The following is a 25,043-nucleotide window of genomic DNA, read 5'->3' as shown; positions in this document are numbered from 1 at the left end:
CTAAGTGTCGTGGGAATTACATTGTCGCATAGCTTAATTTGCATTGCTTTATCTCTACCTCGATCAAGGATGAAAGTTATACATTCTTGATAACTAATTCTGTTTCTTCTGTCTGTACATGAATTTCATCTCTAGCAGTGCAATACAAGTATCCCCCAGCTGTCCCTCGAACCATGACTTCGGTTCTGAAGACCAACAAAACAGAACTCTGGAAACTGTGCCACAATGAACACTGGGGTGCATAGAAGCAACCTAAATGTCCATTGACAGATGAATGGATAAACAAGATGTAGTACATATATATAATAGAATGTTACTCAGCCATTAAAAAGTGAAATAATGCCATTTGCAGCCACATGGATGGACATGGAGATTATCATACTAAGTGAGACAGAGAAAGACAAATATCATATGATATCACTTATATGTGGAATCTAAAAAAAAGAATGATACAAATGAACTTATTTACAGAACAGAAACAGACTCAGTCTTAGAACAAACTTATGGTTACCAGGGGGGAAGGGCGGGGGGATAGATTGGGAGTTTGGGATTGACATGTACACACTACTATATTTATAATAGATAACCAACAAGGACCTACTGTAAAAAAAGAAAAGAAAAGAAAACACACACACACACACAGAGGGATGTCCCTGGTGGTCCAGTGGTTAAGACTCTGCGCTTCAAATGCAGGCAGTGCAGGATTCGATCCCTGATCGGGGAACTAGAATCCCACATGCTGTAGTGCTGTGGCCAAAAAAACCCAAAAAACCCAAAAAACCCAAACAAACAAAACCCCACATAGAACTGTGGTCCTATTTCCTTATTCATGGCTGTGGTCTCCAAGGGGCTTGGAATGGCTTTGAATACTTTGCTTTTTTTAAAAAAACAATAAACATTCTGGGCCTGTGGGACACTCAGCTGAGCACATCAAGGGTGTTCCAAGAGGCAAACGGCAGGAACAAGCAGCATGATGTTTTTGAGGTTCATCCATGTCGTAGCATGTATCAGTACTTCATTTTCATTGTATGTATGTACCCCAGTTTGATTATCCATTCACCAACAGGCATCTTGCTTATTCCTTCACTATTTGATGGGCATCACGATTGTTTCCTCATTTTGGCTATTATGAATAAAGCTGCTATGAACATTCACGTGCAAGTCTGTATGTTTCATTTTTCTTGGATCTATACCTGGAAGTGGAATTGCTGGGTCATATGGTAAATTTGTGTTTAACATTTTAAAAAATTGCCAAACATTTTTCCAGAGTGGTTGTACCATTTAAAATTCCCACCATCAACATATGTCAATTTCTCCACATATTCCCCAGCATTTGGTGTTATCACCTTTTTAAATTTAGCAATTTTGGTAGGAGTGTGTGATATCTCATTATGGCTTCAATTTGTATTTCCCCAATGGCTAATGATGCCGAACATCTTTCCATGTGATTATTTGCCATCTGTAGATCTTCTGTGATAAATGTCTGTTCGTGTCTTTTGCCCATTTTCTAATTGGAATTTTTTACATGTTCAGCTTTCAATTACTTTCTTCCAGCCTGTATATCTGTCTCTTCATCTTTTTAATAGAGTTGTTCACAAAGCAAAAATTTTTAATTTTCATTTTCATGATGAAAATATTTTAATTGTTCCTGTTATAGATCATGCATTTACTGTCAAGCCTAAGAATTCTTCACCCAGTCCTAGGTTCCAAAGATTTTCTCCTATGTTCTTTTCTGAAAGTTTTGTAGTTTTGTATTTCCCATTCAAGTCTGTGAATCATTTTGCATTAATTTTTGCATAAGGTGTGGGGTTTAGGTTCCTTTTTTGCCTGTAGATGTATGTTAATCAGCTCAGGTTGCCATAACAAAATATCATAGACTGGGAGGCTTCAACAACAGAAATTTCTTTTCTCACGGTTCTGGAGGCTGGAAGCATGAGATCAGGATTGGGTTCTTGGTGAAGGCCCTCTCTCCCTGGCTTGCGGAGAGCTCCTTTCTTGCTGTGTTCTCACATAGAGGAGGGAGTGGGGAGAGAGGAAGAGACCGTAGATCTCTCCCTCTTCCTCTTCTAATATGGATTAGGACCCTATCCTTATGATTTTATTTAACTTTAAATACCTCCTAAAAGCCCTATCTTCCAAATAGTCACCTTGGGGTCAGAGCTTCAACATATGAATTTGTGGGAGAGTGGGACAGACACTATTCATTCACAACATCCTATCACTCCAGCACCATTTGTTGAAAAGGCTATTCTTGAATTGCCTGTGCACCTTTGTCAAAAATCAGTTGGGCGTATGTTACAGGTCAATTTCTGTGCTCTCTGTTCTGCCCCCTTGATCTGTGTGCCTCTATGCCAATACAATACTGCCTTGATTACTGTAACTATGCATTAAGCCTTAACATTGAAAAGTCTTTATTCTTTACTCCTACTTTATTCCTCTTTTTGGAATTTCCTTTTCCATATAAATTCTGGAATAGGCTTGTCTATGTCTACCAAACCATGCTAGGGTTTTTATAGAAATTGCACTAAGTCTATAGATCAATTGACTCTTATGGACTGGCTAAGTACATACACAGGCCTAGAGAGAACATGGAAGGGTGTGCAGAAGCAGTGCCAAAGGGGCAGGTGGCCTAGGATGGGTTAGTGTGCATTTATCAGTGGCAATTCTGCTTTTGGCTGAAGGCAATTAGAGCTCTGTCCCCACCCTTGTTTCTAGATCCTACTGTGGGTTCCTGCCAGAGTCCCCGACAAACCAATCACAAGGTTAGACAACTACCATTGACCTTAGGCTGCCAAGTTTCATGAAAGCAACACACAGAGAACAAGCCTGGGGAAATGGACCCTCTCTATTATTAGCAATGATTTAGACCTAGTCCCTCTGTGGAACCCTTGGTCCCAGTGAACAGAGCTGGGAAAATGTTCAGGACTCTTCACCCCTTTAGCTTTAAGTCTAGGCTAGGAACTGCCTCAGAGACAGAGGAAGCCTCCCTTTCCCTGAGCCCCTCTATTGGTGCCCTTGTGGCATCTACTTGACCTTCCCAGGGCACCAATACCCCTTCCTTAGCCCCACAGGAGAAGAGAGTTCCAAAGCCAAAGCTAGAAGGCAAAAAGGGAAAAGTCAGAGACACCATGGCATTTGGATTCCAGCACTGCTTTTTGTTTTGTTTTTTAATCGTTTTTCTTATCACCCTGGAAGCTCTGCCCCAGCCCTGCGGCTTTATGTTCCAGGGCCCTGATCCCAATCAGTGCTCCAGTGTTCCATGGAGGTGCAGCCGGGGCCATGGGGGGAGGGTAGCCTCAGTCTCTCCCTAGAGGCTGCCTTTCCCCAGGCTCTTCCTAACTGCACAGCTAAATCTGTTTGCCTGTATTGGTGGAGAAATTGAGTTTCATAAATCATCATGTAGTTCACGTGGGCGCTAACATCAGATAAACTGCCTGACAGCCTAGCTGTAACAAATCATTGCTTGTTGCTATGCTGCTCTTTAGAGCTCAGAAAGAAAGGTTCCATGGTGCAATAACAACCGGTTATGTGTCCCAGGGGCAGCCAGAGCCGTGGCTTTTGCCTTTCAGTGCCTCTGCTCGTGTTGCTGCCTTCGTTTCAGAGAGACCCCTCTATCCATCACCAAACCCAGCTCAGCCGCCTTCTGTGGAGTCTCCCTGCCCCACCCCACCCCCCACTGCTCCCGCAGCAAAAGCGTCTGAATCATCCCCCTCCCGTTGCCCTAACAGTCCTCTTCTATTATTGTTCTTCTAGCATGATTGGTTTTGTTCCTTATTAGATAGTAAGCTGTGGGCAGTGGGGAGCCAGGGAATGTTTCTGAGCCGGGCAGAAACCTAACCAGATTTGTGCTTCAATCAGATGACTGCTGGTAATGGAGCATGAGATAGTTGGGAGAAAAATCCGAGGCTGAGTCACCGGGGAGTTAGTTCTGACAATGTGAAGGATGATGGGGGTGGATCCAGCGTGGGGGGCAGTCAGAATAGAGAACATTGACTTTAATTCCAATGTGTTGGTACGTTTTACCTGAAACATGTGATTTAGATCTCTCAATCAGCAAAACACGGCAGGGACTGCTGCAGATAGATTACGTGAGATCAGGCATGCACCACACCTCGTCCGAAGCCTGGCACTTGATCGGTAGCTGCTGCCCTCCTCCTCCCATTGCAGCGGTCACTTCTGGGCTCTCATCTTTGGGGGGTGGGACGGGGTGAAGTGTGATGTGGAAGCAAACCAGAGCGGAGGACTCATCAGTTACAGGTGAGAAAGACTGACCTAAATGGAGGCAGATCGATGGATGGCCTACCCGCTCCTGCAGCTCAGCGGTGTAATACATCTACTCACCCAAGATTTGAGTTTCAAACACGAACAAGGGTCCGAGTGTCTACACTAAAGAAGGCTGTTAAAATTCACAGAGCAGAGAAGCTCTTTAAGACACAAGATTCATGACGGTCTTTTCACAAGGAAGCAGAAGATTTATTACAAGCACAGGTTCTAATGTACGGTGTGCCCGATGCCCGCCTCCCCCCCTCCTTAGGACAGGGAAGAGGAGAGACGCCAAGGGCATTCATCTGGGTGCTCCCCATAAGCACCTCCTGTGTCCTTTGTTCATGGCTGCTTGAAGACAGGAGAGGCTGGAATAAAGTCACACTGACCACCAGCCACTTGTTTATGCTCTCAGAATCTTTGCCTTTTTTTTTTTTTTTTTTTGCGGTACGCGGGCCTCTCACTGTTGTGGCCTCTACCGTTGCGGAGCACAGGCTCTGGATGCGCAGGCTCAGCGGCCATGGCTCACGGGCCCAGCCGCTCCGCGGCATGTGGGATCTTCCCAGACCGGGGCACGAACCCGTGTCCCCTGCATCGGCAGGCAGACACTCAACCACTGAGCCACCAGGGAAGTCCAGAATCTTTGCTTTTTTACATCTATAGGTTGGAAGTAACCATACTTTTTCTTGTCTACCCCACAGGGTTTTGTTAAGATTGAGGCAAGGGAAAGGGAGCTATGACCTGGTGTCACGTCTCTACCCTAAGCCCACACGTCGGCTACAGAGTTCTTTTAGAAACACTAACCTGAGTCTGTGGCTTAAGCCTTAAAACAGCCTCCTACTGCCCTTACAAAAGTCCACAGTCTTTAGCAGGTCGCAGGATGCTCTGGCCCTACTTACTTGCCACCTTCAGCTTGTACCATGCCCTCCTCTGCTCTTGGTACTCAGCTGCACTGGCCTTCTTTTCACTTTCCTTAAAGATACCACACTCTTCCCAAAGTTCTAGTCCTTTGAACATACCGTCCCCCTGCCTGGAAAATTGTTGCTGCTCATCTTCACTTGGTTAACTCTCATCCTTCTTTTAGGATTCATATTAAATGAACTTCAGTCATTCAAATCACAGAAACACTCCTACATATGAACCTTCAACATGCAAACTTTCAAAGATATGGACTCGCGTTCCATCAGCGTCAGGCATGAGTGAAATTGCAGCTTGCCCTCCGTCTCCTATCGCTGACGATCCTTCAGCTCTACCATCTCCCACCCCCTCTCTCTCCTCCAGTCAGTAGCTCTTCTTGCCTGTTCACTCGATGCCAGCCCCTGGATGCCGGCTGTTGTGCTGCACTACTGTACTTACTGTACTGTAAGATAAAAAGCAAACACAAAAAATAAAACATTTTAATGTATTATTTCTGTGAAAAGTATTATAAGCTTATTATAGTACAGTACTATATAGCTGATTGTGTTAGTTGGGTACCTAGGCTAACTTTGTTGGACTTATGAACAAATTGGACTTACAAGCACTCTCTTAGAATGGAACTCGTTCGTATGTAGGAGACTTACTGTATTTACTGAGTACCTACTGTGTGCCAGGCCCTGTTTTAGGTGATGGGGACAGTAGTGAATAGAAAGGCAGAGCCCTGGGTCCCATGAATCATATTCTAGCACTGGGGAGACAGTAAACAAGCAAGCAATGAATGAACAGGATGATTTTGATGGGTGCTAAAAGACAATGAAGGGATGGGGGAACTCCAGGCTCTCTGGAGGGTGGTGGTTGGGTGGGAGAGGGCCATATACATTGATTGGTTCACCTCTTAGTGACCTGAGCTGTGACACTGGTAAGAAGGATACACGAGAGAGGCAGCAGCAAGTGCAAAGGTCCTGAGGCAGGACAAGCTTTGTAAAGTCAAGGTGGGGGGTGGGGAGAAGGCTTGTTCCTAGGGCCAGTGATGGAGATTGAAAAGTATACCATAGGTCATAGAGGTAGGTGGGGCAGATCATCTAGGGCATTATGGGTACGGGGCTCAGATTTTAACTATAAATGGAAGTCACTGGGGCATTTTAAATTATGTTTACATTTTAAAAGATTACCCTGGATGTTATGGAGAATGAGTAGTAGAGATGACAGAGAGAAGGCATGGAAGGAGAACCTTTGGAGAACCCTGCAGGAGGCAAGGTGGACATATGAGTGGTTCAGACAAGGGTAGTATTGGTGGAATCAAATAAAATTGGGGTTTATTTTAGAATAAGAGCCTGTAGATCTTGTTCATGGACTAGATGGTGGGGGTGAAGAAAACAGAAGTGACGATCCAAAAAGTAAGGAGAAATACCCCTGGGGTGAAATGAAGATTTCAGTGTCTGCTACACTAAGTTACCTTCATACAGAAGACTTCCCTGATCTCCAGTCCTGGTTTGAGCCTTTTATTGGTTGCTCCTAGAGCAATGTATAGTTCTCATTGGTAACACTCCTAACTTTTATCATTTGTATTTGTTCAAAAAATTCCTCCACTAGACCTGAGGGGAGGAACCCACCTGTCTTATTTAACCTTGTTTCTCCAATGCTTTGCACAGCGCCTGGTAGTTTATAATGTAATGTATTGATATTAACAACACTTAAAGAGCAGTTTCACTGTGCCAGATACTATTCTGAGTACTTCACATGTATTAACTCATTTGATTTTCACAACAATCCCCTGAAATGGATATTATCACATCCATTTGACAGATAGGTAAACTGAGGCACAGAGAGAGTAAACTTGCCTAGGTCACACAGCTAGCAAATGCCAATAAATGAATAAAGTTATTATAAACAACACAGTATTTATGCTGCATGCCAGCACAGTGAGGTATGCTTGTGTTCCCTCCATCAGTTTGAGGCCAGCGAGACATACAGACCTGTTTACTGGGCCAGTCATGGGAAGCAGAGTCAGCAGGGTTTGGACCATCTGGAGGCTAACTGAGGAAGGCTCTATTGTGGAGACAGCATCGTACAGTGGTTGAGAGCACTCACTTCGGGGCCAGGCCAGCTTGGTTTGAAACACACCTCTACAGCTTACTGTGTGGCACCTTCGCTGAATTACTTATAGCCTCTGTGCCTCAATTCCCCCATCTGTAGACCCTGGCACTATTAATAGTACCTGTCATCATTTGGACCAGATGTGATAATATTTATAGAGCACTTAGCATAGTGTAGCTGTTATGGGAAGGAACTATAGTTTGCCTACAGGAAATGTCAAAACACGAGGGTTCTCTGCTCCCCCAATCTTCCCCAATAGGGCATTCACCCTGGATTAAGATGTTAGGATCAAAGAATCATTGGGGTTAAAGGTGACAATAACCTAATTCATCCCCTCTTTCTCATCATACATATAAACAAACTGGGGCATGCTAGAAGGATGAGTGGGATGAAATATGACAAAATCCTGGGAGTCCCGTGGAGAAATATGAGGCCTTCTGTATGTTAGAGGTTTAAAGAAGATTAGACATGTAATATACAGAGCTAGAAAAATCCGGCATCATTATGATCGAAAAAAAAATTCTTCCCGGGCTTCCCTGGTGGCACAGTGGTTGAGAGTCCACCTGCCGATGCAGGGGACACGGGTTCGTGCCCTGGTCCGGGAGGATCCCACATGCCGTGGAGCGGCTGGGCCCGTGAGCCATGGCCGCTGAGTCTGCGCGTCTGGAGCCTGTGCTCCGCAACGGTAGAGGCCACAACAGTGAGAGGCCCGCATACCGCAAAAAGAAAACAAACAAAAACAAACAAACAAAACATTCTTCCCAATCATTTCTAAGACAACTTCTCAATTTTCTGTGATTTGAGGGTCAAAGAGCAGGGATTGCTAGAGTGTTCACTTATATTCTAAGTTTATTCTCCCATCAATCAAAAAAAAAAGCTTGGGCATCTTTGATTTTCTTTCCCTTTTACTCCTTCATTCAGTCCTCTGGCGGAGGTGTTATTGAAAAGTGAACTGGTCAAATCCCATCTCATCAGAAGGAGACAGAACAGGGCTCAAAAATCATGGTAATCAGGCCCTAAATCATCAGGACTGCCTACGTTGAAGCTGACTTAAAAGTAAGGTGTCTGAAAAGCCAATCCTCCCATTTCTTTAAAGAGCTTTTTCCAAGTTGCATTCCTTTCTGTCAGGCAATGAGCTCAATGATGTTAATTTCATTTCTACTCCCATGACATAAACAGTTCCTTATCAAATGCCCGGGCCACTGCACAAACCTGGCTTCAGGAAAGAACTCTCCTGATCTGACACATGATCCAAGTCAAAATATTTGAAATCCAATTTGAAACTGTGGTCTGGCATAATTGACACAATTCAGGGCCAGATACTTAAAAGCTGATGCAGAATGCACAATCCACTGGCAGAACATTTGCCCAGGGCTGGTGGATATGCAAATTGTTGCAGTCTTTCCAAAAAGCAATTTAGAAATACAGATCAAGAACCTTAACCAATCAAGACCCCTTAACCCAGTAATTTCACTCGTAGGAATTAAACCTGAGGAAATATTCAGAGACAAGGGGGTAAGGTTAACGTACAAGGTTGTTCCCTGCAGTACTATTTGCAAGTACAAAAGCAAAATAGGAACCACAGGAAATATCTAACAATAGTAAATTACTTAAATTGTGTCATATTTCAATCAACCAAATACATGGTTGTTTAAAGAAATGTTTAATAGAAGGGGAAAAACATTTGCAATTTGACCATGGGGGTGGGGTGGGAGAAGGGAACCCCGGGATTCAAAACGACAAGCAATACGATTCCAATTTTGTCAATCAATTCTATCTATTTATCCATCCATCCATCATCTCTCAATCTACCTAGAGGATATATGCCTAGAAAAATGCCTGCAAGTAAATAAATATGTTAATGGTAATTACCTTGGAATACTAGTCTCATGGGTGTTTTTCATCTTTACACTTTTCTGTATGCTCTAAATTTCCTATAGTAGGCACGTGCTACTTTAAATGTGAAAGGGAGTTATAAGGAATATCAATTGCAGAAACAAGCTAACCCTACGTCTTCTTTCAAAGAAGAGGATCAAAGAATCACTGGGAATCACTGGGGTCCTAATTCTATATTCCCCTGCCTTCATTCTCCCTCTCCTTCAACTCTTCTGCTATACCTTCTGCCGTGTCACTTTTTCTAAACCATTCTTTTTATTACATAATCCCTTGCTTTAAAGATTCTCTGGCTCTTCACTGTAAATATATAAATATATATTGTGTGTATATATACGCAGTAACTCCTAAACTTGGCCTTCCATGTCTTCGGCAATCTTTTAACAGTATACTATCTGTGTATTGTTACTAGCACTTCTTCCCCGTCAAATCCTCATCCAACAGATGTTTATGAAGTGCCAACTCTGTGCCAGGTTGGCTCCATGCCTCCCCCCCTCACCTCCCATTATGCTCCATATATTGCCTCTGCCCCGGACCAGTCTCATATGCTCCCACCTGCAAGTTTCTGCTCCTTGGCACACTCCATTGTGGAAGACCCAGTGACTCAGTGCGTCTTCTTATTGAGCCAGGTTCGTTTCTCATTTCCCCGACGTGCAGCACGTCAAATGCTGAGACGCTGAGGTTTGCAGCAGAGGAAGTGTTTATTCACAAGGCAGCCAAACAAGAAAACAGAGCTCTCAAGCCAGCCTCCCCTAAAAGTGCGAGGGTGGGGGTATTTATGGGATAAAGCTGAGGTGTGCGGGGCGTGGGGAAAGGTGATTGGAAATTAAAAGGTGATGTAATCATCGTTCTGCGCAGGCGTAACTAAGCTACAGCCTTCTTCATAGGATGCACGTTCATGAAATGGAGGCATTAGCACGTTCTGAGGGTGGAGTTTGGGGCCCTCTGACGTCAAAAGGCCACGAGCAAACACCCGTGCAAGCCCAAGTTGGAGGGTTGGTGGTCCTAACAATCGTAATTGGCTTGAGCTTAAATTGGACGCAGCTGACTCCAAGTTCCTGAAAACAACTTGGGCAAACTTCTTTATTGTTTAGGCTACGTGACACTTGGAGGACATGCAAGTTTTTGTAGCAACAATTAAAGTGAGCTTGCACGGTGAAGACAGGTTACAAGTTTAATGGATCTAAGTGATGATTACCCTTGGTTTCACTCTCAGAGACTTTAACTTATCCCCCCCCCAACGGGAGCACATGTTCTAGGGATTTAGGCAAGTGCCTTAATTCCGGCTTGCTTCAGCTTTTCCATTTGAATAATGAGAACTGTGGTAATAACTTGTGCCCTATATATTTTTTGTGAAGATCAAAAGACCTAATACATGTCAAAGGCTTAGAACAGTGCCGAGCATAATGTAAGAGTTCAAGAAATGTTCCTTATTTGTGTTAGAGGCTGTAAATTCATTAAAGGTAGGATCCTAATTTCATTCCACTTTGTAACTCCCACAGGACCTGCCATCTTGTTTTGACTCCTATTGGATACTCAACGAATATTTGTTGAGTGAATGTATGACTGAATGACAGTTATGTGAGCCTTTACTGACCATACCCCTCACCCTCTGGGCACCCTGTGACTGTAAATCCTGTCCACATCATTCATGTGGTCAGTATCAATGCCAACACAGGCAGAGCCTATGCAGTAGCTGTTTAACTCTGCACCATATTGCTTCCGCTCCTAAAGCACTGGGGTGGGGTAAATGCCTTAGACTCTACTCCCAGGTTTCTACACTATTCAGATTTTTCCATGGCAAGTTGCAGAACAGCTACGTAATATTTTCCAATCTTACTAATTTTCCTGGCCACAGCTGAAGAAAATTGCATTAAGACTTTCGCTTTAAGCCCACACATTGTACTGTCGCAAATGAACGACGTCAAGGACCTGTGAATGGACTGCAGGGGGACCACCTACACAATTCATTTACAAGTTAGAGAAAAATAAACAAACAAAGGCAAAATATAACCAATTTATTTGCATAACCATCGTGTACTAGGTACTGCAATAACATTTTCATGCAGTACCCTGCTGAAAAATTTTAAAGGCACTTAGAAGCTGTATGACCACAGTCAAATCAATTTGTCCCTCTAAGCCTTGGCTACTTTCCCCAGGCCACCTCTTTTCTGCCCAGATACCTCTCTTATCCTCTGACCCACCTGTCATCTGTCTGCTAGAAAACTCTACTTTGCATGTGCAAAATGGAGTTAATTATTTCCTGCACCAAATCCACTCTTCCTCCCCAGCACCCACTCAGCTGCCCAAGGCAGAAACCTGGGGGACACCCTCCCTACCTTCCTTTCCCCTCACACATAACTCATGGCAAAATTGTTGCAACTCTACCAGGCTGCCCTTGTTCTCCAGATCTACTGCCACGACTTCAGTTCAGGCCACTTTCATGTATCATCTGCTTTACGGCAACAACCTCCTGGCTGGGCCCTCACCCCATCCCCTCTCAGCCTTTCTAATCCAGTTTCCTCATTAGAGCCCATGATCTTTCCAAAATAAAAGCGACCTTGTCACTCTCTGGCTTTTAAGCCCTCAGGGGCTCTCCATGAACTCCATCAGATGCCATCTGGCCCTGGCTTCTCTCCCAAGCTTTATCTCCCATCCATCAGTTCCTCTACTGCATACTTTGGACTTTGTACATGACACAAGAGGTTCTCAAAACAAGGTTCGAGGACCCATGGGGTCCCCAAGGCCCTTTCAAAGGGTCTGAGGTCAAAGCTATTTTCATAATAATGCTAAGACAATATTTTCTTTATCCACTTTCATTCTCTCATGAGTATTCAGTGACGTTTTCCCAAGGCTACGTGATGGGCCATACTCCAACAGACTGAATGCAAAAGCAGGTACAAGGAGCCAGCTGTCTTCTATCAAGCCCAACAAGAGATTTGTAAAAATGTAATTGTGTCATCTTCTTGCTAAATTTTTTTTCTTATCAAAATACTTTATTTCTACTGACCTTTTCACATATAAGCATCTACTTCTTTTTTTTGAATTTTTGAATTTTAGTTTATTTTTTTATACAGCATGCTCTTATTAGTTATCCATTTTATACATATTAGTGTATATATGTCAATCCCAATCTCCTAACTCATCACTAAATGTTTTGTTTTGGAAAATGCATTTAATATTCATAAAAGATAGGTTATTGATATTAGTACCTAATCGGCTTATTATTATTATTTTAAGTTAATAAACACATTTAAAAATTTTTAGTTTTAACTCAGTGTTTTACAGTAAATATCCATAAATAGGGCCCACATAAGAAAAATCTTTTGAGGTCCCGAATAGTTTTTAACACTATAAAGGAGTCCCAGCACCAGAAAGTTTGAGAACTACTGTGCTAGCCCAGTGGAACCACACAGAGTATTCCAAAGTGTCATGTTCTCTCTCTCCTTCTCCTTCAGGTTTCTTTTAATGACTCTCTTTGGCAGGGATAACTTCCCTAGCCACATAACTTTCCCCTGCCCCCCCTTGGCCTGCCAATACTTCTGCACATTTTAGTCCTCAGCTTGAGAGCCATACCTCAGGGAAAGACTTCTTTCAGCTCCCCAGAGCAGCTCCAGGGCTAACTTGTACTGAAAGCTTCTTATATGCCAAGCATAGTAATCATTACTTTACCTGCATTTTCTCTTCCTCTGAGTTAGGCTAGGACAGGGAAAAGAGGCTCAGGGAGGGGGAAAATATAATCAGTTCCAGTCTAGAGCTAAGGAAAGTTAGGCTCAGAGAGGTTTAGAAACCACTCGGGTCACACAGCAAGTGAGTGGCATGGTTGATTTGAATCCACTCTCTTCCCACTCTGTCAGTCGTTCTTGTACTTGAGGGTGGTAAATCTTCAACAGCTGGTTCTCCAGAGGGACCAAGCCGTGATCTGTAGCATTTAGCAATTTCCAGGGTGTAAATACTCCTATGGTAGCCAATTTCCAGCTACCAACGTGACATCACTGAACCCAGTGTTGGGAAGGGCCATGCAGTAGCTCATGTCATAGAGTATTCCCACCGTACAAATATAGTCAATGTAAAAAACCCAAGAGCACAGATAATAGTAACCTGTAGTAAAGTAATTAGGAATGATAGTGTTGAATTTGGGGTATTTTGAGTTTGAGTATATTTGTTTTAAGTATGATTAAACATAATTTATTTAATTGTGGCTTTATATAATCTAATTTTTCACAATGGCCGTATTTAGCAACCAGTTCACAAAATTCCTGAATTAACAATTGGCTCTGGTACCTTAGAATTAACTGTTCAGCGTTTGACAGTTTCAGATGCTCAGGCTCTATTCCACAATTACTAATTCCCCAGGGTGGGACCAGGCTTTTGCATTTTTACCAAGCCCCCCAGCTATCACCAAGCCCAGAGAGAGTCATTTGTACATTCTTCCTTTCATTCAAGTATTCAACCCACACATTGAAGGCTGAAGGGCCTGCGTTGTGCCAGACACTGTTTCAAGGTGCCAGGAAGATGACACTGAATAAAACAAACTCTCTGCTACTGATGTTTAAGTGGAGGAGACTGCTCATAAACACAGAAACAGATGGACTACCCTGGCGGTCCAGTGGTTAGGACTTGGCGCTTCCACTGCAGGGGGCACAGGTTCCATCCCTGGTCGGGGAACTGAGATCCTGCATGGCGCATGGCGCGGCCAAAAATAAAGTGAAATAAAATAACACAGAAGCAGAAATTATACACTATATGTGAGGATAGCAATAACTCTTTGAAGAAAATAGGGTAGGAAATGGAAAGCAATGCAGGTGCAGTGAGTGGTGAAAGGTCTGAGGCAAGAGCAAGAGGGGTGGGCTTGAGGGACAGCAAGGGGTCAGGCTGGGTGGCGCACCTGAGCAAGAGGTGAGTGAAAGGAGGTGAGATCCAAGGAAGGCAGGGCTGAGCACGGAGGGCCTCGGGTTGGGGGTCAGGCTGAGGGGCTCCAGCCTTCACTAGAGCTCCCATCCCAGCACTTGCACTGGCCCTTACAGCAGACCTAGTGTTCTCTCTGCTGTATTCTAAGTGCCTGCCCAGCTGTCCACATTCCTACCAGACTGTGTGCTCCTTTAGAGCATGGACAGTCTATTTCCCAGAGTTTGGTGCAGCGTCCTAGACATCATGCAAACTTCATAGATATTTGTGCTAGAGAAAAAATAATAGCAACAAACCAGCATTTATCTGACTCAGCTTTGACCAGCCCAAATCCCTGGGATTGTACATTAGTGGCAAGACTGTAGGCTTTGGCATCAGATGGGCTTGAGCTGGACTCTTAACTCTTGGACACAAGTTAATTTACTACCATCCAGTTTCCTCCTCTGTAGGAAAACTGGTGTGTACTGCAGAGGAGAAGCAAGTGCAATCATGTTTTTTGTCCCGTGCTTAACAAAGTGTCCTGGCCATGTTATCTAAAAAACTCCCCTGACATTCTTGATCCCCTCATCCTGTGTTATTTTTCTTCATGACATTTATCACTGAGGTTATATTATATAATATTTATGTATCTGTTCATTGTCTCCTCCCTCTACTCTCCATCCCAATAGAATGTATGTTCCATCTGGGCAAGGGCTCAGTCTGCTGCATTCATCTCTATATCCTCAGCATCTAAAAAAGTCCCCAGTACCTAATAGGCCCCAAGTAAATATTTGATGGGTGGGGATTGATGGATGGATGGATAGGTGGATGGATAGGGATGGATAGGTGGATGGATAGGGATGGATGGAGATGGATGGGATGGATGGATGGATGAAGTTTGATGACTGGATAAAGGGATGGATGGTTAGACAGATGGATGGAGAGCTCAATAAAAGTTGGTTGTTATTAATAACTTAATATTTTTTCAAATATCTCCCTTTGGATTAGGGGCCCCATTGGGTGGCTCACTTGTACCTGCTTGGGTCTTGAACGTGCTTCCTTTTCATCCGTGGCACCTGCCATGGCCTCCTCAAGCTCCTGGCCTCTCATCATGTATCAGTTCCAAGACATTGTGGTGACACCATCCTCCCCAATGTGTTCTGGGGAGGTAAGAAGTCTACTTGAGAATTTTATTTCTCATTCTGCCAGGAAATCTTTTGGTCTGTTACTAGGATCTGACATCCCAGAAGCTTCTCTGCTTCATACCTGATGAAGCCAACCTCAGAATGACAAGTTTCCCGGCAACAATGGGGTAATTGCACTTCAAAGCATATATTTAGCTCTTGTTTTCGATCTGCACAGAAAAGTTGGTTGATGACTCTGACTTAAGAACAAAATCCTACCTTCAGATTTGTTTGACTTGTGCTCTCCCTTGGGAGAGTGAACTTGGGAATAGAACATGAGGCTATGCTCTTGGTTATGGTGGTTAGGAGAACAGGGCTTTTGGAATCGGGCAAATCTAGGCTTGAATCCTGGTTCTGCCCCTTACTAGCTCTGTGCCTTGGGAAGATACTTAACCTCTCTAAGCCTCAATTTCCTTTATAAAATGTGACTTCCTCCATTAATATGTATTTATTCAGCACCTATTAAGTTCCAGGCGTTGTGCTAGACTTTAGAGGTACACAAGTGAGCAAAAGCCACTCATGGCCTCATGCTCATAATCTTATACTCTATCTGGTTGCAAAACCATTAAACAAATAACAATGCAAAGGGGAAAGACAAGGTGTGATGGGAACTTACAATGGGGAAATAACCCAGTCTGGACAATCAGAGAAGGTTTAACTGAGGCAGTGAGGGTTAAACTGAGTTAGGCAAAGAAGGGATGTGGGTGTGTGGGCTGCAAGGCAAGAGAAAAAAGTTTGATGTTGAGCTATGGTTTAGGATTAGAGATGAAGATTCTGTTTTCATAAGAGGTTTAGTAAGATTCTAGAATAAGTCATGCTACTTTGGGGACCAGGTGACAAACTACACAGAATCTGAGACAAGGCAATTATCCCAACTTCTGCATGAAATCCCGACATTTTCGAGTATTGGGAACAGCATCATGTGAACTTAGCTTTGGACTTTGCTATTGGGAGACTGAGTAGCTCTGGAAGAACATGGTAGATGCCAAGTGGGACTGCACTTGGCTGAACAATTTGTATATAATTGTAATTCAAGGGGCTCTCAGAAATTCTTGGTGGGAATGGAGGTGGTGAGTGCTATATAACCAAGTGAGGGCGAGAATACAATCTTTTATATAAGGTGTTTTCTCATGAGTTTGAGATAGTTAAAGAGGGAACACATATCACTAGTACAGTCATAAACAGAAGGAAAAATTCTAGCACCTCAACTAGTATTTGATAATAAACTGTTCATCCAGAATATGATTATGTTAATACTTTTATTTATTTATTTAAATTTCATTGAAGCAGAGTTGATGTACAGTAGTATATAAATTACAGGTATACAGTATTATGATTCACAGTTTTTAAAGGTTATACTCCATTTATAGTTATTACAAAATATTGGCAATATTCCCCATGTTGTACAATATATCCTTGTATCTCATTTTATACCTAATAGTTTGTACCTCTTAACCCCCTACTCCTATATTGCCCCTTCCCCCTTCCCTCTCCCTGCTGGCAACCACTAATTTGTTCTCTATATCTGTGAGTCTGCTTCCTTTTTTTGTTATATTCACTAATTTGTTGATTTTTTAGATTCCACATATAAGTGATATCATACAGTATTTGTCATTCTCTGTCTTACTTATGTCACTTAGCATAATGCCCTCCAAGCCCATCCATGCTGCTGCAAATGGCAAAATGTCTTTTCTTTTTTTGGCCATGCCAAGCAGCTTGCGGGATCTTAGTTTCCTGACCAGGGACTGAACCCGGGCCATGGCAGTGAAAGTGCTGAGTCCTAACCACTGGACTGCCAGGGAACTCCCCAAATTTTCATTCTTTTTATGTCTGAGTAGTATTCCATTATGTTTATACGGATATATATCACCTCTTCTTTATCCATTCATCTGTTGATGGACACTTAGGTTGCTTCCATACCTTGGCTATTGTTAATAATAATGCTATTAATATTGGGGTGCATATATCTTTTCCAATTAGTGTTTTCATTTTCTTCAGATATATACCCAGGAATGGAATTGCTGGATCATATGGTAGTTCTATTTTTAGTACTATGAGGAACCTCCATACTGTTCTTCATAGTGGCTGCACCAATTTACATTCCTACAAATAGTGTATTAGGGTCCCCTTTTCTCCACACCCTCTCCAACATTTGTTATTTGCAGATTTTTTCTTTTTTGATGATAGCCATTCTGACAGAAGTGAGGTGATATCTCAGTATTATTTTGACTTGCATTTCTCTGATGATTAGCGATGCTGAGCATCTTTTCATGTGCCTGTTGGCTATCTGCATGCCTTCTTTGGAAAAGTTCTTCTGCCCACTTTTACTTGGATTTTTTTTTGATATTGAGGTGTATGAGCTGTTTACATATTTTGGATATTAACCCCTTATTGGACATATCATTTGCAAGTACTTTCTTCCATTCAGTAGGTTGTCTTTTTGTTTTATTGATGGTTTGCTTTGCTGTGCAAAAACTTTAAGTTTAATTAGCTCTCATTTGTTTGTTTTTGCTTTTGTGTCCTTTGCCTAAGGAGACAGAGCCAAAAAAATATTGCTGCAATTTATATCAAAGAGTGTTCAGCCTATCTTTTCTTCTAGGAGTTTTATGGTTTCTGGTCTTACATTTAGGTCTTTAATTAATTTTGAGTTTATTTTTTATATGGTATGAAAAAATGTTCTGATTTCATTCTTTTACATGTAGCTGTCCAGTTTTCCCAGCACCGCTTATTAAAGAGATTGCCTTTTCTCCCTTGTATATTCTTGCCTCCTTTGTCGTAGATTAATTGACCATAGTGCATGAGTTTATTTCTGGGCTCTCTATAGATTTGTTCCATTGATCTATGTGTCTGTTTTTGTGCCAACAATTTCTAATTAATTGTCATTGTTTAAAAATTGTGAGATTCCCCCAAACATCAGAAAAAAGTTGTAACACTGGGTCCACATCTCCCAGTAGAACTGAGTAGAGGTAGCTCCCTATAGATGGGCATAATCTTCCCGCATACCCTCACGTAGACTCCCTACTTGCCCACTGTGGACCTTGAGTATGAGATCCTCTCATTTCCAAGATGAAAAGAACTGCAGTCCACAGAAGTTTCCAGAGGCTGCCAGCTAGTTAAGAATAGCAGAGCTGATATCATAGTTAGTGTCTTAAGGAGTCCTTCTACCAGCAGGATAGGAGGCATTTTTCACTCAGGTGGGCATTTTCAAGCAATAATTCCAAACGTGATAAACTGCCTTGTCCTCAAACAGCCTGGCCTAATAGCACTGCTTAATTCACATTTAAATTACACTGGGAACAAATACATTTCACAATGTTCAGCTCCAGGTTGCAGAGAAAAACACACTAATAGAGCTCTGCAATTACGAGTAATTTTTCTCTGAATCCCTCTCTTTCTCTCCCACTCTGGATTAATGACTGCCTTCACAAAGAGTCCACATGAGCTTTCAGAGCCAAAGGAGTAAACAGGAGGACATGCATTAATGTGGAGGGCTGGTTACCTCCCACGCCTGAGTATAGAGCTTTTAGAAATGGAATTTTTTAGATGATGTGCTTCTCCTACAAATATCAGGTGAACATAATCTCTGAGGCAGTGGGTGTTGGGTAGAACAACATTCGCATTAGTCATGGAATAAATATCCAGAAGTAAAGAGGGAAAGAAACAACAATCCAATTCAACCGAGCAGTGGTGCACTTACTATGTACCAGGCATTTGTGTACAGTGCTTTCACAGGTTTTAGTTTATTCCCTTTGCACAACCCACAAGGCTGTGAGCAGCAAAAAGTAAAAAAAATAAGAAAAATAAATAAGGAAGGAAAGACAGTATTGAACCTACATTTTTGATTCTGGGTTCATTTTGGTGATGTCAGGAGGATCTGGGGAAGAATCCCAGCTCCAGTGATCCCAGTGTGTGACCTTAGGTTAATTATTAACCGTTCTGAGCTTCATCTGTTCCTTGTCTGTTAAATGCCATATGCTATGTGCACAACACACTTACAGTTTTTTTTTCTTTCAATTAGACTATGTGGTTCCTCACTGGGGTTACTAATATTGAATATAATTTTAAAAGCACTGGGGGTTGGTGTTAGAAAATTTGGATTCTAGTTCCCACTCTTTCCTTTCCTTCTGAGACTCATAAGGAAATTATCTGTTTTTTTCAATAATTAGAAAAACAGCATTGCACATGGCAGTATAATTCAAACTCTATTAAAGGTTATAAAATGAAAAGTGGGTCTTCCTTCCCCATTAAACAACCAGTGCCTTCCTCAGAGGCGATGCCTATTAACATTTACTTGAACATCCTTCCAGAAGAGTTTTCTATTATGCATATACAACCACATACACACACACTCTAGCCCTCAAATGGGAGCAAATTTAAAATAAGACCGGGAGATACGGTGTGCTGGCCCATATCACCTCATTATTTTAATGTAGCTAGGCCCATACTGATAGGTAGGTAATTTCCAGTCTTCTGTTGATAATAGCGATAGTTAATATTTATGGATTGCTTGGAATGTGCCAGGCACTATTCTAAGTACTTTATATGTATTAACTGATTCAATACAACTGTCCTGGATAGAAACTATTATTATCATCCATTTTACATCTGAGGAAAATGATTCCCAGAGGACTTGCCCCACAGACACACAAGTGGGAAAGGTAGAATGAACAATGCTGTAACACATCTTTACAGAGTTTTGTGCAAATTTTTCAGAATATCTGGCAAATGATGGCTCTTAATAACAGCAGCAGTGTCACCAATTTGCATTTTTGAAAGATCAATGTAATAGCAGGGTGGAGAATGGACTCGTCTTATAACACCTGTCACACTCCGCTGTGCACTTTTTCCCGTCTCCCTTGTTAAGATTATGAGCTTCTTGAAGGTGGGGACTCTGAGCCTCAGGGCTTAGCACTGGGCCAGGATATTGCTGACCCTTAATAACATTTGTGAATAATTAGCACTGAAAAATAAGGAAGCCTTCAATGGGACTGGTATTTGGTATTTGGGCTGGGTTTTAAAGGGTGAATAAAATTTTGATAGGCAGAAAATGAAAGAAAATGTTTCTTCTTTGTGTGAAGAAACAACAAAGGAATGACTACATAAGATGTTTGAGGGAACAGAAAACTGTCCAGCCTGTTTGGAGAAAGGGTACATGGTGTGATGTGCTCACAGAGGAGACTGGAAAGGAAATTTGGAGGCAGACATGGGGGATTCTAATGCTATGCTAAGTTTGTGAGATCTTTTCTAGGCCACGTCCATTAACCTGAAAACAGATGAGCATCTATGAATGCACCCGCATAGACCCACAATACTGGTGTCAAATAGTTAAATTTTTTGAATCTCAGTTTTTAAAATTGTATTTATCTCCATACCAGGTTTCTTTCCTCCACTTTTTCACTTCCCAACATCAAACGGATGGCAGGTTTGTCAGCATCAGTAGCCTGAAAAAACATCATATCAGTGAAGTGGGCATATTTTCAGTTTTCATTTATTTTAATCCTCACCAACTCCCTGAATTCACTCTCTTACATATTTATGTTTCCAAGTTCTGGCCCTGTGGGTCCAGGTTTATAGATGTAGCTTATAGATGTACTATTCACATTCATTTATATGCAAACATACCTCTCAGTGGATTTTGTTACATTTCTGTTAATCTTGAATTTCATGAAGTTACATAGATATCTGACAACATATATTATTTTAAATACATGCTAATGTTTCTCAACACTTGATTGTTGATCCTAGGAAATGTATGTAATAAAATTCAAGCTAGAAATTAGTTCTGCTAGCCACTCTTACTACGTATCAGCACTGCCCAAGAGGAATATAACGTGAGCCAAAGATGAGCCACAAATACAATTTTAAAATTTCCAGTAGCCACATTTAAAAAAGTAAAAAGAAATACCAAATTAGTATGTTACATTTAACCCACTATACCTAAAGTATTATCTCAACATGTAATAAATATTAAAAATTATGAGATATTCTACCTTCGTTCTTTTTGTAATAATGTGATATATTTACAATACATCTCACTTTGGTCTAGCCATATTTCAAGTGCAGAAGTTATGTAAGGCTAGAGGCTACTATACTGTAGAGTGCAAAAATAGAAGCTATAGGTTCCAGCTCCTTTGAATAACACTATTAGCTCAAAGAATGGTTAGAATGGTTTATATCTTCCCTGATCCAAGCAGTAATAATGTAAAGCTTCTTTCTTGCTTGTAATTATGTTTGGGAGAGCCCTACTAAGTCTCTAGGCATAAAAGATATCAACCATGTAATGCCTTCAGGGAAAATTTTCCAACACCCCATATAAAATGCTCTCTTCCCTGTTTCTAAACCACCCTGTGCATTTTGTAATTGTCAATTTGCTTCTTTGCCTCCCTTCTGGATTCTAGGGAGGCTCTGAGAAAGCTTCCTTTTTTCCACATCTGTATAGCACAAATAACAGAAAAGTCAATTCACTTGTCCTTGGACTAGTCATCTTAGAAGGGAAGTACATCATGGTGGTTAAGAGCACTGACTCTGGAGCAGAACACCTGGCTTTAAATGTTGGCTCTGTCACTTACTGGTTTTGTAACATTTATCTGTCTGCCAAATGGGCATAACAGTATCTGCTTCATTGGACTGTTGTGAGGATTAAATAATATAATGTAGAACATTGACATGTAGAAAGAGTATATAAATATTTGCTCTAATGTAATGTAGAAACACTGGCACGTAGATAGACTGTATATATATTTGCTATAATTTAAAAAAATTTTTTACTAAGCATTACTTGCAAGATTAAATCTCCTCCTTCCCCTTTCTAAAGGGTAGTATTTGCCACTTAGTAATCCCTTTGCTCATCTACAAAGGACAACAATGAATGCATATATTTTTTCAAGGAAAATTCACCTGGAAAATAGCCAAGATAGTTTTCTTTTAGAAATGGAATTACTCCATTTGGGATGTTAGCTAAGAAATATTTTTTTTTAAATAGACTACATTAAAAAGCAATATGGAAGAACTATTTAGGTATTTTCTAGTGGTTGAGAATAATTGCTTTGAAAATGAACAGGAAAATTTTTAAATAACTATTTAAAAGGATCCACTGAATGAATTTTCTAAGCTCAAAACTCTGACTCTACTACTATGAGACAGATGTTTGTGATTCCTTCTGAACGATGTACTTCTCCCCTAAAAATCAAGTTATAAGAAGCCATTTTTAAAAAACACATTTAAGTTGTTCAATAAATACTTATCCAATAAGGAATATTTTATGGGGAAAAAACCCCACCGGACTAAAAGCCTCTCCTCTTCCCCTTAACTGAAAACAAAAACACGTGAAAACAAGAACATGTATAGATATGGATTCCCTCACTCAAAAAATTATGTTCAAATAGGAGTCTTTAAAAAACTCTCTTAAGGAGAAGTTTCTCAGATTTCAAATCCCACCTGTTTCTCCCCTTACCTTCCATCCCACTCCCCATTCCCTATATCCAATACTTGTAGAGGAAAGACTTTTGAGGCAGCCAAAGGCCAAGGTTTGCTTTTCACCACCTACCTCCAAGACAGCAGCAGAATGAGCAAGCACCCTCTTCAAAGATGCCTGGAGTTCTTCTGGATGTCAGTCCAGGAGAGGTGATGGATACAAACCAGCTCTGCATTGCAGGGACCCATGAACCAGCCCCACCCCCAACTGGCTAATTTCAAGAGGGCAGGGGCATCAGTGTGAAAAATCCTTATTAGAAATCTTCTCCAGATGTGACTGGCAATGGGTAATGGGTAATGCAATGGGTGATTTTTGTTGTTGTTCAGTGAAAAAGAAATTATTACAGCTGATTGCATGCAGGAAAAGCTTTATTAAGTCACGGAACTGTTACAATTTTTTTAAACTGCAGTGTAGAATACTCAAACATTTTTAAATGACTTAGGAAACAGTTGGTATATATTTAGTAAGCAAGTTCCACTATCACAATTTTCTCTGCTCCCACCCTCAATGCTCAACTATAGAACGTTCATTTATTTATGATGTTTAGTATCTGTCTCACAGTCATCTGTCAGAGATTTTGTTGCAAAAACATGTCTCTTAACAATTAAATACACAATGGGAAGATATGATCAGACATTTACAGGACTCGAAATGTTTACGAATAATACACAATAATAGGATTACAAGAAGGGCAGTGACATCTTTCAATTCATTTTGCTATTTCCATTCTCTTTTTTAAACATTAATCTCTAAAGTCCGTCCAAGTCCCATCCTTTAAAATGCATCCTGTTCCTTTTTCCTCTCCTCCTCCAATGTCCATATTTTAACAATTCGAGTTCTCTTGCCTGGGGAAAAGAAAAGTTACTAACTCACAAGGGACATTTATTGACATCTAATTGTTACAACCCAAACCACAGCACAAAAGTCAGTCGTGTACAGGTGACACAGCACAATGGGGTTGGTCCATGTTTTCAGCACACTGAAGGAGAAGAGGGTCGGGCTCCTTAAGGCTCAGGGTTCACATGATGATGCACTTGCCCAGCAGCTTCTCGGCGGTCTTGGGGATCTGGGATTTCTTCTGGGGAGGCTGGGCGCCGGCAGCGGCGGCGGGCTTCTTCTCGAAGTTTATCAGCATCTGGAACAGCTCCTGCACATTGATATTCATCTTGGCGGAGGTCTCCAAGAAGGCGCAATTCCACTCCGACGCGTAGGCAGCACCTTCCTTCTCGCTCACCTCCCGGGGGCTCTCATCGCACTTGTTGCCCACCAGGATGATGGGGCACTTTTGCGGGTTGTTGCCTTTGAGTTGACGGATCAGCTCATAGAGGGGCTTCAGCTCCTCCAGGGTTTGCTTCTTGGTGACGGAGTAGACCAGGATGAAGGCGTGACCCCTGGCAATGGCGAGGCGCTGCAGGCCCCGGTAGCGGCGGCCGCCGGTGGTGTCGGTGATGTGCAGTGCGCCCGCCTTGTGGCTGCAGCCCAGCGCCTGGCGGTAGGTATCTTCGATGGTCGGCAGGTACGCCTCACGGAAGTTGCCGCGCACCCACCTCTGCACCAGCGCGCTCTTGCCCACGCCGGCCGAGCCGAGCACCACCACGCGGAAATCTCTGCTCCTCCTCTGGGGCAGGCAGGTACGGATGACGATCACGGTAGGCAGAGGCCGCAGCCGCTTCATCAGCCGTTCCTTGAGGCCAAAGCAGGAGTTGCCCATGGTTGGGTTTTGGCGGGGAGATGCGTGCACACCTTCTCTGGCACTTGGCCAGCAGTGAGGGAAGCCTAGGCAGGAAGAGAGAAAGAGAGGAAGAGTGAGCGATGGGAGTCTAACCCGGAATGGTGTTTTGTCGCAGCGCCTGCCTGGCCCGCCGCTCCCTGGGGACTGGGGGCGGGGGTACGGGGGGAGGTGGGAGGGGTGTCTGCCTCATCTCGCTCCCTAACCCCACCCTCCTCCCACTTCCCTCCTCCCTTCTCTGCGGCGAGCCAGCCACCAACCCCACGCACCTACGGAAGGCAATGCGGGCGGGGAGGAGGGCAGTCTCGCCCCGCACCTCTTCCAATGATACCTTACTGTTACTTTCGCGGTGGCTATGCACCCATTTTTATTTTTCACGCCATACTACTCCACTCTACAGAAGGCTGCAATGACGGACAACTTGCCAACCCTTAAAACACGCACGTCTGAGCTATGTTACCAAACATTTTCTCCCCAAATAAGCCCTCGTTGTCTTCTCTCCTTCGGTATGAAAAATTGTGCGCGTCTCTGACATGGATCGATCACTGCGGGCAAGGTTAGGTTGCTGCAGACATCGCGATCCAGGGTGTGGTCACGG

The 25,043-nt window shown here is 42.5% G+C and overlaps 1 protein-coding gene across 3 annotated transcripts in view; it reads right to left on the bottom strand.

Moving 5' to 3' along the window:
- Positions 1–19,075: 19,075 nt before the first annotated feature.
- The window catches only part of DIRAS3 (DIRAS family GTPase 3), a 52,261-nt gene continuing 46,293 nt past the window's right edge, over positions 19,076–25,043 (bottom strand). For all 3 annotated transcript variants that reach the window (XM_089921168.1, XM_022580897.2, XM_089921167.1), the window contains exon 2: positions 19,076–24,492. In XM_089921168.1, coding sequence (XP_089777294.1) covers positions 23,735–24,427 — 693 coding nt within the window. In that variant the 5' untranslated portion in view covers positions 24,428–24,492 and the 3' untranslated portion in view covers positions 19,076–23,734. The remainder of the gene's footprint in view (positions 24,493–25,043) is intronic.

This window comes from Delphinapterus leucas, chromosome 1, assembly GCF_059928025.1.
Source record: "Delphinapterus leucas isolate spDelLeu-1000000601 "Yukka" chromosome 1, BTC_Dleu_Yukka2, whole genome shotgun sequence".
Classification (NCBI taxonomy): Eukaryota; Metazoa; Chordata; class Mammalia; order Artiodactyla; family Monodontidae; genus Delphinapterus; species Delphinapterus leucas.
The sequence above is the reverse complement of the archived record's forward strand: the minus strand, read 5'-3'. Positions and strand labels throughout refer to the sequence as shown.